Below are 17,270 nucleotides of genomic sequence, written 5' to 3' on the forward strand. Positions count from 1 at the left end.
ATCGTTTGTCCTAAAACACCCACACAAGATGCCGACAATGGGTCAAACGATTTATTGGCAAGTGTGTTTGACAAAAGGATTCAGTCTCTCTCAAGGCATTTCATGGCATCGCATACAGTACACATTACAAAAATAAAACCTTGCACATAACAGGACTGGTAGTTAGGGGGTCATCAGGTGGAAAGACGACAACCCTTTGATATCCTAAGAAAACACTACATAATCCTACAGACGGTTCCTTCTGCTGAAATGCAAGCGGATTTATTGACCTTTCAAGTTAAAAATGAGGTACAAAAACAAGGAGTGACATTGCCATCTCCAGGCCAAATGTGTTCTCTCAAGTCATTCACTTGCCGAGGGCTTTCTCCAGATTTGTCTTGATGGCGTCGAGGAAGTCTGTTGTATTGACGAAGTGCTCATTCAGCTTCACACTGAAAAGGCAAGCGGGGAAGAGCAGATCAGAAATATCAGTGTTGCGCATAAGAGAAGCTAAGTGACATTAGCTGTGTTTAGGATTAACCCCTGCCTAAATAAAGAATGGGTAACACGGAGGGTATAAATATTAAGCGAGTAATGAGTCAGTACAGCGCGTTTTATAATGGGAAAGATGGTCGTCTTCACTTCAGAGAACGGGGCTGTAAATAACAAACATTCCGTGCACTGAAAGGTGCCGCTTGGGAGATGAGAATTTATACCTCGCACCTCACATTCAGGGCGATGAAAGCCTTAAGCAGTCGCTTTTGTGAAATGTTAAAACCTTGTATCTGTACCTGGATGAAGACCAGCAATCCTGCAGGATGTGTGCAGTTTTTATTTTTAAAAATAACTCCAAAAAAGTTAACTTACTTTCAATATTTATTCTAAGAATGCTTAAAGTCCACATTTTAATCTGGATGAGAAACATTCTAGTTTTTTTCTTTTAGTATTATTATTATTTTTTTTCTTTTTTTAAAAACACAAATTTAACTGAAGGATGACTTATGAGAAACCAACTACAATAGAATCATATGAGTGAAAATGAAGGCCCTTCGACTGCGAAGTTTTAATACAACTTCTCAGCATTACTCAAACGCGTGCGTCGATATTTAATCAAAGGAAGTATTGTCATTGAGAATTTAAAGAAAAGAAATGTGAAGTCGGAGGCGCCAAACCTGATTAATTTCTTCTGGATGCCATTATAGGCTTAATGTCCCAAAACATAAAGATGCTTGGAGGACTAAATGAAAACATTCCTCAAATCAGCACTGCACCTAATGAGGTTTTGTATGATTAATTATTATGTGCATTCATTTCTCAAACTGTGTGGTTTATAAAGTATAAAGCCAATGGTTAAAAAAAAAAAAAGCAACAGACACCATGATTTTTCAGAGCTCAAGATGACACCTTCAATTCGTTTGGTTTGTTATGCTCGACCCCCAAACCCAAAAGAGCAGCGTGTTCACACAGCGGATATGTTACAGCAGTTGGCATGTTTGGCGATCTGCTAAAGAAATGGATATTACTACAACGGCATCATACCTGCTTCATTTGTGATGTTCAGTCAATACAAAGAACTTTCCATTCCTTAATATCCTTACACCTCCAAAAGCTTTTAGGATAAGACATGTTTATGCAACCACATAACGCACCCGAAGACTTTATTATTAGCCATCTGACGACTTTGTTCAAAATGTGACATGAGGCACAACACAATGCACCGCCTGTCGACACAGTTAGATTTTCAGTCAACTCGACAGAAGTCTGAACAGACGAAACTGCTTTCAATAGCAAACGAGTTAACTACGAAAGTTTGTGCCCAGACATTTAGAGTGGTACTGTATCTAAACTGAACACCAAGTGGACATAATGCTCTTAGTAAGTCAGCATCAACAACGTGACTGAAGGCATCCAATCTTAGATGAACTTACTTGGACAAGCCGTGGATACAGCCAGCGAGGTCCTTGGTCATAACGCCGCTCTCAACAGTCTCAACACACACCCTCTCTAGAGTCTGGGAGAACCTGCAAATTAACAAACACTTGTTAACACACACGAAAAAAAAAATGTGTTTCGTGCTGAAGTCAGTGTGTTCCCCGAAAAATTATGACATCTCTTTCGCTTACTTTATAAGGTCAGGGTTGCCGTCCAGTTTGCCTCGATGCTCCAGGCCTCTAGTCCAGGCAAAAATGCTGGCAATGGGGTTTGTGCTGGTTGACCTTCCCTGAAAACGCACATGAGGACCGTAGAGTTTTAAATTACATAACGATATTCTTTTTTAGCATCAACAAGTCAAGAATGAACCATCAACAAATCTACAGCTTGTATGTCGTATTCTATTTTCACCACACGGTGGCAGTAATACTCAACAAATTACAGTCGGAGATGAGATAATGTGGCTTTATTCAACTCTTTTCAACTCTTTTGTCCTCAAGTTGAAATGTTTTCCAATACGGGGCTGTGCAACTGACAAAGATTGATGGTTACCAACCTTCTGGTGCTCACGATAGTGCCTGGTCACGGTGCCGTGGGCTGCCTCAGCCTCAATAGTCTTGCCATCAGGACAGACAAGAACTGATGTCATCAGTCCCAAGGAGCCAAAGCCTAAAACAGGAAACAGAATTCTTCTTCAGTGCCACCCACATCAGCTCCCAAACTGGCAAGCACTCTTGCATGCTTGTGGGTTTGATTCAAAAGAGGAAGCAGAGGCGTTTTTCGTCAAATATCTCACCCTGTGCAAGGATATCGGACTGAACATCTCCGTCATAGTTCTTGCAAGCCCACACAAAGGCTCCTGAGGACTTCAGCACTTGGGCAACCATGTCATCGATAAGTCTGTGCTCATACCAGATCTTCAGTTTCTCAAACTCTGGCTTGTAATGCCTGCAAGTTATCGTACACACATACTTTTACCGTGTTGTCTTTTAGAAATAAACCCATTTACAATGACTCATGTGCAAAAGCAAAGGAAGGCGGCACTCACTTTTGATATATATCTTCAAAGATGTCCTTAAATCTGCCATCATATGCTTTGAGAATCGTGTTCTTTGTGCTCATGTAGAGCGGCCATTTCTTTCCAATTGCATACTGGAAGCAGCTGTGTGCAAAGCCTGTAATGGACTGGGGGTATATAAAAAAAAAAAAAAAAAAAAAAAAAAAAAAAGAAGTTTACAACTGCTGCAGGTTTTATCAGCTGTAACAGGGTTGATAACCTTCCCCTTGTAGAGCTGAAGAGTCATCTACAGTGACCTCTGATGTTGTTAAATCAAACAAACCGAGCTGATGAAGGCAAACAAAACAGTAGCGAAGCGGGTTAAAAAGAGGTCGTTCTACTGCAGCGACGAAACACTTTTGAAGAATTAAACGGCATCGTTTCTCCAACGTTAAGCTAGAAAATTCAAAGTTCCTGAATAGCAGTATCGCAATAATAAAAGAGACTGTAGGAAAAGATTTTATTTTATTCTACAATTTCTTAAAGGAGACATTATTTTGCATGCCTTTTCATGCAGAGAGCATATATTTGGATGTCTGAAGTTACTACCAACTCAACCATGTCCCTTTTTTATTTTATTTTTATTGATTTATTTTTTTAGGGCTGCTTAAGGCCATAAATGTCCTTTACGTCACAGACCCAGCTCACAGTAGTAAGGTCCAGTCTTCTGATCTCCCAACTCCCCTACAACTACAACTTTTTATATCCTGACCAGGAAATGCAACTTGTTGGCATTTTTTATAATCCTCCACCCCCACCAGCTCATGTTTTGACAACACGGGCCATATTTACTTCCAAAAACAATGTGCCTTAAAGAGGAATCTGTGCCAACAACCATGAATATTTGTGGATAAAACTGCCAGTCAGTTTGCTGGTCAGAGCTCTCAAGCTAGGTGCAGTATGATCGCTCATATGAAAATAATGTGCTTTAAAGCTCACCGAGTGTAATCTGATTCAACATTTCCATTAGTATGGTCACACAAAGCAATACTACAGACCTCAAAAAGAAAGACACACCAGGTGCAAAGAGTGGAGTCGAGTGGCTCACTCCATCCCTAAAACCAACTGCTATAAACAGAGGTGTAAAGACATGGCTGAAAATGGAACTGTTGTACTTCAGACATGCCATTAAACTTGGTAAAAAAGAAAAAGAAAATAAAGGCACACGTCACCTTAAACCAATGTCTACGCAACAAGTATTTGGGGGCGTTTGCTGGCAGAAACCCATTTCAGTTTTCCCTATCCTACCTTAAGAAGCGTTTGCTCACCTCGTCTGTGTTGTACATCCCCATTCCACAGCCACCGGCAGGAAAGTCATAAACCTCCCACTCCTTACTAGAACTTCCATCAGCAGGTGTGAAGATCATCTTGAATTTGCCGGGCTTGTCCACGACGAAGTCTGTCGCTCTGTACTGTAAAAGAAACACGCACAGTTAAGAAAGCTGACAGAAGTCTTGAAAATACCTCGGCTGAAAAAGCAAAGGAAACATCTCTTTAGTCTAACGCATCTTACTCAGGGTTGAGACCCACCTGATCGCCAAAGGCATGTCTGCCGATGGTGATGGGCTGCGTCCAACCTGGAACAAGCCTGGGAATGTTCTTGCAGGTGATTGGCTCGCGGAAGACGGTGCCGCCCAGGATGTTCCTGATTGTTCCGTTGGGGCTCTTCCACATTTTTTTAAGGTTAAACTCTGTAAAAAAAAAAAAAAAAAAAAAAAAAAATATTTTAAATTTAAAAACTCATTTTACAAGGTGAAATTAAATACCACAAACATCACAGGTATCATGTAATCTTTATGTGCAGGGTACTTTTGAACAAAGATTAAATTGATTTGGTTAAAAAAAATAAAAAATACTTGCAAAGACTTTCAACGTGTATGTCTGTAAATACTTTTAAATTCAATCTGCCTCCATCATAAGGGCTAAAACTCTTTACGTAACTCCAGGAGCTCCGTTTTTCATTACTGTTGGACTTTGTTTCGTCTGTGCCAGCTGACACAGTCAAAGAAAGCAACAATGTCTCAGGGCCAGGAACCGAAGACATAAAGGAAAATGAACATCCGTTTAGGCCATCTTGTGTTGAAGAGCCTCGTGCGCGTTTTTATATTGAATGACAACTTTGGTGATATTCCTTAACATTAAACAGAGATGTGGTTACCCATCATTTTCTTGCTCTCAAAAGAATAATACATAAATATTTGCACATTCATCCTAATAAAAAAAGCCAATGGACAAATATTCTGCCTTGAAATACAGACAACATCTTTTTCTACATATTCTCAAATGCCATTTAATTTTATTCAAGCCGTTTCTCTGAAAAAAACAACTTGGAACTTAGTGTGTCCTGACCCACCTTTCATTCATTAAGCGTTTTTTATTTAACATTTATTTATGTTAAAAAGAAACATTTGAAAGACCTTCAGAAAGTCTGGGTCAGCAGAAGCAAAACAAAAAGACATGAGGGGCAGCTCAAGACTTTTGCACAGTACTGTATATTTGGAGGTGAATAGAATTTCCTGCTTTCTCCCATCCACAACGATTCGGACTTAACATCGAGGGATCTTATAACCCACGTTCCCTTATGGATGGTCGCCCTCCAAAGGAGCCTCTGAATAGAGTGGGAGCGCGTGAGGGGAGCGGGTTTGGGTCAGAGTCATCCAGGAGGAAACCGTTTCTACCAGAATTTATACCGAATAGAGTGAACTCCCATCATGCTAACAAAATGCCCACAGACCCACAACATGTGGGTCAAGCATTCATGCTTTTCTTTCATTTGTATTCTGTGGATCTGAGTTACAGGGAGCGTGTAAGTCTGAGCAGTTTTGAAACCAGAAACGTATAACAGGCAATTGAAGATTCGTTAAAGACCTTCCACTCTGGCTTCATCAGGTGTGATGGTGGCACATTTAACCGCCACGTTGTACTTCAGAGTAGCGAGGGCAGAGTCGATGGTGACTTGGTCATCAGTCTGGTCGCGGTATTGCATTCCCAGGTCATAATACTTCAGTTCTACATCAATGTTGGACAAGATGAGCTAAAAGATCAGGAACAAAAACACAAAACAAGAATTAACTTCCATAATTTTTGTACAACTACACGAGTGTATCATCCTGCTGTTTGGAAAACCATTTAATATGTCAGTCCATCTTCAAAACAAAATCTCAGTCTAAGGGATTGGAACTCACCGGTGAGAGTCTCCCTCCCGAGACTCGCACCGGTGTAATTGAATTAATCCCTCCGCCCCTGGCTGCTGCTTTATCACCTTCTCTTTAATGAACTCCCAGATGATCCTCGTCATCTCGTCTCCGTCCATCTCCACCACTGGCTGAGCCACTTTGATGCGTTTGTCGGCATCTTAACAACCATCGAAACAAAAAGGAACAAAGTAAGATTCAAAATCGACGCTGCAATCAAACACAGAAAAAGAGAATTACCATAAAACGGACGAATCACTCAACTTTACAATTTCCAGAACAGCCCCGGGGTCACATGCATAAAACATGTGGTGCACATGAAAAGGAGGAGTGCATCTTTTCCTCCTCATTCAGGAAAGGATGCACTGTTGCAATGTGTGCACCTCGTGCATTCTTCAAACAATGTGTACAAATCTTTTTATAGCAACCGAAGTGTCGGAGATAATAAAAAAATTTAAAAAAAATAAAAAAATAAAAAAATCAAATTTTGAGTGCAATAAATAACGGGAGCTGTGCCCCACGTTGTACGCAGTGGCTATAGAAGACCTGACTAATGAGTCTTTAAAGAAGGAATGAGTATTTAGAGATTGTTATGATTTTCTAGCATACCAGAACAGCCAATATTGCATGATACCCCCCCCTTGTACATCTGAGTCACACTCCTGATCATCTCCACACAACACACTAGAGGCCGTCTAGTGTTCGTATCTTCTGATAAAACAGAAGTCGACTGTAGCGCCGATGCTGTCCTTGTGTGACCTGACACGAGAGCCGTCTCATTTATTATCCTCGCCCCCCTTTGCAGGGTCATTTGCTCTGAACTTATAGGGTTGATCACTTCTGTTAATTATTTCCAGCCAACGGTTTCATTCAGCTTAAGATTCAAGGAGGACTGAAGCACCAGATAAACAGATTTCCTTTTCGCACTTCACTGATGAGCGTCTCAAGTTTCCTTCCCAGTAAATCTGCACCTCTTCTTAACCGTTGCTTTCATTATCCTGCCTATCTAACTGTGGAGCAAAGCATATATTTTTATATGCACATGACTAATTAGGGGTTATTCAACATCCATTCGTGGCTAAAAATGAAAGTGGAAATCATGTTTTGTATGCGAGTATAGTTTCATTATTAAGATTCACAAAAGAGAACAACACACACACACGGCTTCATAAATCTGGCAAAATTAATCCACATTTCTGCATTTGTCCGTACACACAGTTTTAGTCTAGAATCTACTTTTATGCAGTTTTTAAAATGGTACTTCACTGTTTCTTGATGAATTACAGCCATAAACACCTGATCAGGCACCAAGTCCACATTGCATCATATGCACAGGAGCAAATCTTTACTAAAGCTAGCTGAGCATTTCAAATTCCACAATGAACTTTTAATCAGAAGCTGCAAATCATAACATGCAAGAGTACAACACAAGTCATGGTTACGTCTCCGGTGAAATTTATTCTACGGTTTGTGGACGTACTCTGAAAATCGTAACCATCGTTTTTTTTTTGTTAGTTTTCTTTTTACTTCGAGAACAAACAGGAATTGAGATTTACTTTCGTTGCCCAGTTGAGCTTTTTAAGAACACTCTCCTGACTCGTTTGCTCTCCACTGCGACCAGCGTGGACGGACATCTCTAATCATATCTGCTCTCAGTTTGCTCAGTGTCCTGCCAGCTGGACAACTTCAGTGAATTGAAAAGTACAGGGGGAGGCGCAGAGGATCAAGTGATTCTCAGATTTCCCAGGAAAGGTTAATGCCGCCCCCCTCCCCCCCCGCCACTAAAGCCTTCCCACAGCAATGCAAGTAAACATAAGGTGTCCTGTGGATGTGTTATCCAACCAACATTCTTAATGTTCTAAACCTGGGGTCTTCAACGTTTTTCAGGCCAAGGACCCCCAAACTGATGGAGAGTTGGAGCAGGGACCCCCCCCTACTATTTATACGGCATACAATTGTGTATATTAATTATATTTAACGGGGCCTAGTGCCATGTATAAACATAGCTACTCTGTTATTGTACATTCAATACTAAGCTATTCAAATAATACACAGGTTAATATATTCATGTTTTTATTTTAAACAAGGTACAGGGTGGCCGTGCCACTGCCATTTATAAACAAACATCTTGCATACAACACTGAGCTATTCAAATAATCCACAGATTTTAACTTTAAACATGCATGTAGATGGGACAATGAATCCTCAAACAATCTGTGGATGGCACACGTTTGCAACAATTTGTGAGAAAAAACTGTTTGAAAAAAAAAAAAAAAAAAAAGTTAAAAATCGTCTAATCAACCAAAAATTTCGCGACCCCCCTGCAGTACCTCCGCGGACCCCCTGTTGAAGACCTCTGTTCTAGACTGAAAAGGTGAGTTTGACATTTGACCTCATCGAGACGGTCAAGCCAAGGCAGCACCTGTCAAAATAGGTTCAGCTCTTCTTCCAAGCTTCAAACATGACAAGCCTCACTGACTGCATGGTTACCGTGCACTGAAAATAACCCCCATAGGAGAAACAGCATGACCTCCATGTTACACAATAGCATAGCACAGGCAAGAAAAGACCAACTCTGTTACAGCGCAGTGAGAACCAGCATGTGGTCCAGAGTATAAGTCAGTTCTACAGGGGCAGCAATGATCTTAGCATTATGTAGAGAATTTATCATCTTGCCAGAGTGCATCTCATGGAAACTATGTGAATGATGGCGTCAGTAAACACATTTGATAAGCGTATCGGGGGGGGGTCACTTTTGTTACTTCACAACAGGAAGTAGCCACAAGAGCTACAACAGCGAAACAACCAGAACTATTTTATTTAGAAATTCCCGGCAGTTTGTTTTTGTTGCAGACATTTCTTTCATTAGGGCTGAAACAATTCATATACCAACCATTTAAAAAATGAAAAATAAATAAATACCAAAAATCAGTTGTGCCAATGGTCTGACCATTTTGGAGATACAAACTGTTGATTGGACAAACAAGTAACTCGAAGACCAAAGCTTCATCTTTGGGAATTTGAAAAGAAAAACTTTCCACATTTTCTAAACCCAAAGCCCAACCAAACTCACCAAAATGGGAAAGAACACGCATTCAAAATCCCATTCATAACAAAACTGCAAATACTATCAAATTTCCTGAGTTATTATATTTAAAAAGAGAAGAGGGCAAGATGTTTTTTTTGTTTTGTTTATATTTTGTTACAGACTTTGTCCTTTTCCATCTGCTTTTGGAATAGCAATGAATGCTGTAATGCATTATGGGTAAGTCATCAACACCAACTGTCTGGGATCATTTCTGACTCGTCTGCTCTAAATATGCAAAAGCAGAATTTTGATATCTCCCTTTAGAGGCAAGGGAGGGAAGGAACGATCTGAGTCAGTTATGCAACTTTTAGATAAGGACGAGCGAGCTGAAACAAAGTCATGTGAGCCTGCCTGCCTGATCGTTCGCTTACGCACTGAAGACCGGTCTGTAGGATTTGAGCTTCTGCACATGGCTTGAGACATAGCTGGAAATCAGTAATCAGGAGCAGATGTACAGTGATTTGAAACATTTCACAAGGATGCAGCTGTCTTGAGTAATATGGTAATATGGGGGGCAATAAAATTAAATCCATACCTCTCTTTATATCTCAAATGTTGTCCTAAGCCAATCAGCTGTAACAGAGCTTGCCTGCATGTGGCTTAAAGTCATGTCAATTAGTCTTAAACCCAGGAAACCACTAATGAAAGTAACTTACCACAAGTAATAATTTTACAGAGTCAGCTCAGAGTATGTGGTAGTTTCAAACACCCTGCCTGCACAACAAGGAACCTACAACTAATCTCAAAGCTCAACAATGAAAAGTTACGTGCTAAATATAACTCATGCATAATATACAGTCAGGGCACGAGGTCAAAGACACAGTAAAAGTATATGTCCTGTCAAGATGATCGGACATACCACTGCCTGTGTGTCCTCTCTGGTTAACTTTCAACACCAGTGAGACCAGACTTTAACCACTTTGGATTTAATCCTATACCAGGGGGAGACGTTCACAAAGTAAACAAAAGAGCTCAGGGTAAGATTCGCAGTCAAGACTGAGCTGAAACAAAGGTCAATTAATGAACTGCAAACCACAGTGAGTGCCTAGACTTCACAAATAATAGCCCTCTTTATAGACTCCAAAAGAATTGTTGACTAAAAGTACTGGGAAAGAGCTGCTACTGCAACCTGTGATCACGGTTAACGGCAGCTGTAAACATTATCACATTTAATCTGGCAGGTGGCTTTACAACTCAATTCTGGTGGAAATTCTGACAAACCCAGCACAGGAATTAAGCTTCCATTTGTGCACGCGTCCTCAAACTTCTCAACAGCCGCCATGGACATTTTGCTGCAATGTGTCGTTTCATCTATCTGAGACATTCCTTGGCTACATTCAATCCCCAGAATCAGCTATGTACACAGGGCTCGAATAGCATGTTGATTGAATCACAGCTGAGCGAAAGCACCCTTACAATTACTTGCCGTGTTCTAAACACCAATTGGACGTACTGGTTTGGCTTGCGGGGATTCAAACACACCAATATACCTGTAGTTTCAAACCCACAGCTGTTTGAGCGTTTGCAGGGAACAGGTTATAAATATAGATCCCTGCCACACATCACAAAAAAGAACCGACTCTGCCTCTATTCTAGCATTGCCATGGGGAAAAAATACAGCCAACTTTGTTTAAATTTATAGCGTCCATCAAAAAGAGACGCCGCATATGATTTTAGAGTCTAAATGATAGAGTCTTGAGGAGTAAAATGTGCGGTGGTGAGCAGCAGTGTGAACGCAACCCAGAAGGAAACCGTGTGTAGGACAGCCAGAGCTCTGGCAGCGGCAGCCATTACTCTCTATAACGGGGTCTCGTATGCCCCGGCTGACCTTGATTCAAGTTTTTCCAAGTCACTGTCGCAAGAAGGACACGACAACTGAAGCGCAACTCATATGCACTGGCTTCAGACAACTTACTCAGTTCGTTTGAAGAACAGTTTGACAGAAGCAGTAAAGTTTCCGCAGACGGCTAAAAAACGGAACATCATTTTGACTCTGGAAGCCAGTTTTTGCGCCTCCAATTTCCCTGCATTTTTTTTTTTTTTAAAGTCTTTCAAGGAAAAGCGACATGTAATCCTACCCTGCCACATCCATTTAGTTCGGAGGTTTTATATCGTTTGTGGTTCTTTGTTTTCTGTGACCGCTTATCTTCTCATTGTTACCAACTGTTCCTCAAAGTTTGGATGGGAACACAATGACAGCACTCTGACTCGGTCATGGCCTTTCTTCATACTCGACGTTTGCATCCTCCACATCATCCGAACAACCTGCAACAGCTTTTTTTTTTTTTTTTTTTTTAAACAGTCACTTAACAACTGGGAAGCGATATCAGCATCGTTGGCCCTAAGCTCAGAGATCATTAAAGGCAGCATCCCTGTTGGCTAGCAGCACACGTACGTCGGCTAGCATAGCTACGTTAGCGCGGCGCCACCGGCTTCACCGCCACCGGGTTCGCTGATTTTTGTCGCCTTTAGTCCGGTTTGACGTGACATATCACCACATGCATTGTGAGCTACTTAAAAAACCCATTGCTACATGAACATGCAGTTATAGTCAACGCCGTGATGCTGAAGTTGAACCCCCGTGATCTCCCTCCACTCACAGTTTCTTTGTTGCAAAGTCTGGCAGTTTGCAGCTGGCGCAAGCACGCCGGGGTTTCTGGAAAAAGCAGCGCCGGCAGACCTCGAAAGAGAGCTGAGGACTTTCAAATATCCAGCCATGTCTTCCCGGTCTGAGTCACTTTGCGGTCAACACTCGACGAAACTCAGAGCGAAGAGGGGGCGATGTTCTCCGAGGCTCTCTGCATTATAGTCGGAAGCAGCACCGCCCTCCTTTCCCTCCCCGGCGGGACACGCTGACTGCTACGTCAGAGTCTTGCAACCACGGAGAGGGGTGGGAGACACCAACAAGCGTTTACACTGCACACAGCCGTGTGTTAACTCTAAGCCAAGGACACTGATTGTCTTCGCCAGTGTTAAACGATATGTTCACGACAGCACTCTGTAGAAATCTGTGCTATTCACTCAGTACATGTCCAGATATGTATGTGTTGGTCCACAAAAACCGAAAGTGTACCATGGACACATTAGTGAATGGGCCTACAGGTCCCGGGACCCAAGAAGTCAAAGGGCCATCTACCATTCTTCGGGTCTTATTTCATAAATTTACGTGCAAGAGACAGACATGAAAAAAACGCCAAAATGGAATGCAAGAAAGATTAAGGATGAGGCATAAAATGAAGACTATTTTAAAACCACCGAAACCTTACATTAATAGTAAAACAAAAACAAAAAAATCAAAGGACCATAGAGAGAAAGCCACACAATTTGACACATATGTCAGAAGTGGAAATCAATTAGATTTAAATTTGTCCCAAGATAACTCAAATGTGATTAGAAATGTCCTAAAAAGACACAGAATGGCTTCAAAAGCAGAACGGTGGGGCAAAAAATGTCCTGGCTGTTACACAACATGACTGAATTTGAATGCAAGTGACCACAGAGATGAAAAAAGACCAATATGAGACACAAAACAACCATAAAGAGATGGAAAGTGACACCAAGGAGACACAAAATGACCATTATGAGACATGAAATGAGTACATAGGGACACGAAATGGAGAATACAAAACCCACAATGATACAAAGAACAACCATAAACATATGCTAGGCAACAATAAGGAAACACCGAGCTGTAACAAATGGATGGGATATAGGGAGGCTGATGACAGAAAGACATGAAATGATGGGTAAAATACACAGTTTGAGAAACAAACCTAACACAGATGGAATCTGCATGTTTTGTGCATGTGTTTCTCGGTCCAAATCTTGGTCCTTTGCGAGAGGGGTCGAAGGCGAGTAACATGTCTGTGCCCAGGCTCCTAGATTAAACTCTCAAACACTAGCTTAGTCATCGTCTGTTATCCCTGCCAGGTGAATAATCATCCTTTGAACCTTTAGTTAAATTCAAGCTGTCTGTCTCTTTCATGATGTCCCTGAGAACCCTGTCGGGTTATTTTTCAGGCTTCAGGGAGCCAGAGAAGAAGTTTTCCCAGGCTCCGCAGTACTCCTAGTGTTGAGCAAATTGTATGTTTGAGAGACCAAATGTAGTGCTTGCAGAAACATTACAATTGTAATTTGCCAAATTCATATAATTTTTCACAACATTTGTGTTCTCAAATGTCCGTGGCTTTACGGACTCTCAAGATTAATGATTTGTTTGTGAGGCAGCCCAAAAAAATGCAAGATCACAGCTGATGATAGTAACAGTACTGATATAATGAGGCTTTATGGTTCCGTGCAGCAATATGAATCATTATAACAATGATAATGACAAAGAAATCTTTAAAATGGAACAACTGAGGGCACAATAGGACAAATGTTAAATGTGTATAACTTAATATTACCAGGTCCATACAGTGTCATACATAGCCGGCTTGCGAGGTTGCATAAGTATGCAGTACAAAGTATTTCCTTGTAGATATCATTACAAAGAGAATATGGAAGCTTTCATCTTGTGGGAATATCAGAGCTGAGCTCATGTAAACAGAGAACATAGAACTAGCAGCTTGTCTTGTTATAGTAAACATTCAACAGATTCTTAACAAAAGGTACACTGTAAACAATACTTTAAGCCAAAACATATGGAGAAACATGTTGCAACTAAAGAGCACCTCAGAGAGAAAAAGCCTCCCAGAAGTAAAGATCGGCGGAGTTACCTTCAAAGAATCTGGAGACATCTCTGTGCACAAAGGACATGGCCGAAAATCCTTATGAGGTGCCCATGATCTTCCATGATCCCCATTGGCCCTCATGGAAATCATTGCATGGGCTCAAGAACACGCCCAGAATTCAGTGCAGGTTAAAATTCTACCATGCAAAGAAGAAGCCAGATGTAAACATGATCTAGAAATTATGTTGTCTTCTATGGGCTATGGGCCAAAGCCCATTTAAGATGGACATAATGGGAAACTGTTCTGTGGTCAGAGGAATCAAAATCTGAAAATCTTTCTGGACATAATGAGCACTGCCTCCTCCACACTTAAGAGGAGAGGGACCATCTGGCTTCTTATCAGCACTCCCTTCAAAAGCTTGAATTCCAGTGTCTGGAAAACACCATCAATGCTGAAAGGCATATACAGATTTTAGAGTAACATGTGCTCCCATCCAGACATCCCATGTCAATACTCAGGGAGGGCCTTGCATATTTCAGCATGACAGTGTTAAACCACAAACTGAAAATGGTGTGTCATGAAACACAAAATACAACAAAGAACACCCAGGACTGTTGATAGGCCATAGTCCCATATCATAAAAGAATGGAAGAACATTTCTCTCCCAAAGGTCCAACAGGCGGTCTACTGAGTTCCCAGACATTTGACATACTGTTGCTAATGGAAGAGGGAATCCTTAACACTGGAAAACATGGCCTTGTCCCAACTTTCTTGAGATGTGTTGCTGCCATCAAATTCAAGACAGTTTTCATGAAACAGTAAGTTTTCTCACTTTTAACACTTGGCGTGTAAATGTTTTTGATAATCTCCCATCTCTTATATTGTTTGACTGCTTTATCTTTTTACAAAAAAAAAAACATATAAGATACCATCACTGCCATATTTTTTAAGAATGGTAAATGGTATGTTTAAACAACATGTTCTTGTTTATCTCTCTAACACAAGAAATTACAAAGAAGCGGCAAAACCACTTTTACAGCTTCACTTAAATTCTTTATTTGCTGACGTTAAAGATGCAAAGTTCTCGAAATACAAGACACAGTTTTTACAGAAACAAATCTAAAGTTTGAGTGCAAGGCATTTAAACATGTGGTGTGTGTCCTACTGTGTTTTATAGTATCCATAGTACTAAGTTTATGTCTTTATCATAATATGTCTTTATTATTTGTCAGTCACAGAATAGATTTTAAAAGTCTGCTGATGGTTTACAAATCCCAGAACGGTTTAGGGCCAAAATATATCTGTGATATGTTCAGAGAATATAAACCTAGCAGAGCTCTTAGATCCAAGGACTCAGGTCAGCTGGTCCAGTCCAGAGTCCAGACTAAACATGGTGAAGCAGCATTTAGCTGTTATGCTGCAAACAAGTGGAACAAACTGCCAGTGGAGATTAAACTTTCACCAAATGTAGACATTTTTAAATCCAGGTTAAAAACATTTCTGTTCTCATGTGTCTATGCATGAAATCTGCACGATATCTTTTAACTTATCTAGACTGTTGCTTGTTTTTAAATTCATTTAAATGATTTTATTTGTTTCTCTTTATATTCTTTTATGTATTTTTAATGCTTCTTCCAATCCCTGCCGCAATGCTTTTATTTTATGTAAAGCACTTTGAATTGTTTGTACATGAAATGTGCTATACAAATAAACTTGATTTGATTTGATAATCTCACTTTCATAACCTCATAGACCCATTAAACCCCTTCTATAAACGCTGTGACATTTGCATTAGATTGATGTTCTCTGTCAATTTTCTTATGTCCCGATCAAACAAACCATAATTCGGTCAATGTCTAAAATGAATACTGTGAAATTAAATTGGAACCTAAATTGTCTGCAGAATAGAGAGAGGAAAGTCACATTCCAAAAAGTCTCAGCAGAGGGCCCTCTAATTTTAGCAGAGGGAGGTTACCATACTGGGAGAAGGATTGGGAAGTGTGCAGCACAGTCACATGATGGGTTTGGTGGTGAGCCAGCAGACAGGTCACCTCTAAAGTCCTCTTTGATAATATGGAGGTAGTACTTATTGGAAAACAATGAAAACTCATTAAAATGCAGTATTAACAAGATGTCCTATGAAAGATAGCAATCATTATCTTGTGCTTGTAAGATTATTCAGAAGGGCAATTAAATGCAGTTGGTTTTTTGTGCCTTTGAAATGGTAAGCCTAATACTGCATATGTATTGAGAGACTATGATGAAGAATGTAGTATTTGTTGTCTGGTAGAGGACAGTGGCAGTGACAACGTCCTCTGTTTTCTACAACAACTCCTGAAGTTTCAGTCTGTTAACATGTCTACATGTCTTCCACCCTCTTTTAGACGCTCTCAGATGTCACCCTGTAAACGTCAAGGTCAGCTCTCTATATATAGTCATCATTCAAACTCATGCCGTCAGAGTACTCCATAGAGCTGTAAAGTTCAAAGAAAGTTATTACTTATAGATCTGACACAGTAGAATTTTACTCACATCACAGAGAGCGAAACTAAATGTTTTATTTCAAGAGTCAGCTGCTCGGTTGCAGCGCTGATCAGGCTTCACTTTAGATTTGAGGGTGTTGGCCGATGCTATTATTACTGTCGTCCTCTTTTGTCTACATATACATCAGTCGAGACACGTGCAGGAGTTAAGTACGTCATTTGTTGCTATAGCATTCTATAAATCATCAAACAACAGTACTTGCTTGATGGGTTAACATAGAATAATTTTAAGGTAAAGTCAGACACCTCAAAATGATACATGTGCTCCATCTACTGGGTCACTTAAAAAGCAACGATACTGTGAGCCTGCAGTGACCTCTGCTGGACAGATTGTAAGCATTACTCTCAGCTGGATGGATGGCTTTGTTCTGATCCACCTACCAAATCTTAAACTGAGCAATTGCCAGGACTCTCTTTGTAAAATGACACAGTATTAACCTTAAAAAACAAGATGCTGCCAATGTATTGTATGTCATCACATACAGTATCAATAAAATCTACTCAAATAAAGTATTCAGTTGCAACTAAGGCTTTCACTTTATCAAGTCAAGTCAAGTGGTTTTATTGCCATTTTAACCATATACAGTGGTGTACAGTACACAGTGAAACGAAACAACGTTCCTCCAGGACCAAGGTGCTACACAGAACAGTAACTACACAACACAACATAAAGTGCACGTGTGCAGTGGCATGTGCAATAACGCAAGACAATACAATAAATACGCAGGAAAAAATTACAATATAACAGAGCAAAAAAAAACAATAAATACAGGGAAAGAAACAGTGCAGATAGCCCACTGATAGTGG

General features: G+C 40.4%; 1 protein-coding gene across 1 annotated transcript; it reads right to left on the bottom strand.

Annotated features, from left to right (window-relative positions):
• Positions 1 to 37: 37 nt before the first annotated feature.
• idh2 (isocitrate dehydrogenase (NADP(+)) 2) lies at positions 38 to 12,042 on the bottom strand. The gene is made up of 11 exons (XM_075469834.1): positions 11,851 to 12,042; positions 6,231 to 6,322; positions 5,837 to 6,002; positions 4,499 to 4,659; positions 4,237 to 4,380; positions 2,960 to 3,096; positions 2,708 to 2,859; positions 2,468 to 2,580; positions 2,103 to 2,200; positions 1,908 to 2,000; positions 38 to 431 (listed from the first exon to the last, which is right to left on the bottom strand). The coding sequence occupies exons 1-11, from the start codon at positions 11,966 to 11,968 to the stop codon at positions 347 to 349; spliced, it is 1,359 nt and encodes a 452-aa protein (XP_075325949.1). The 5' UTR covers positions 11,969 to 12,042; the 3' UTR covers positions 38 to 346.
• Between the last annotated feature and the right edge of the window lie 5,228 nt (positions 12,043 to 17,270).

This window comes from Odontesthes bonariensis, chromosome 7 (assembly GCF_027942865.1).
Source record: "Odontesthes bonariensis isolate fOdoBon6 chromosome 7, fOdoBon6.hap1, whole genome shotgun sequence".
Classification (NCBI taxonomy): domain Eukaryota; kingdom Metazoa; phylum Chordata; class Actinopteri; order Atheriniformes; family Atherinopsidae; genus Odontesthes; species Odontesthes bonariensis.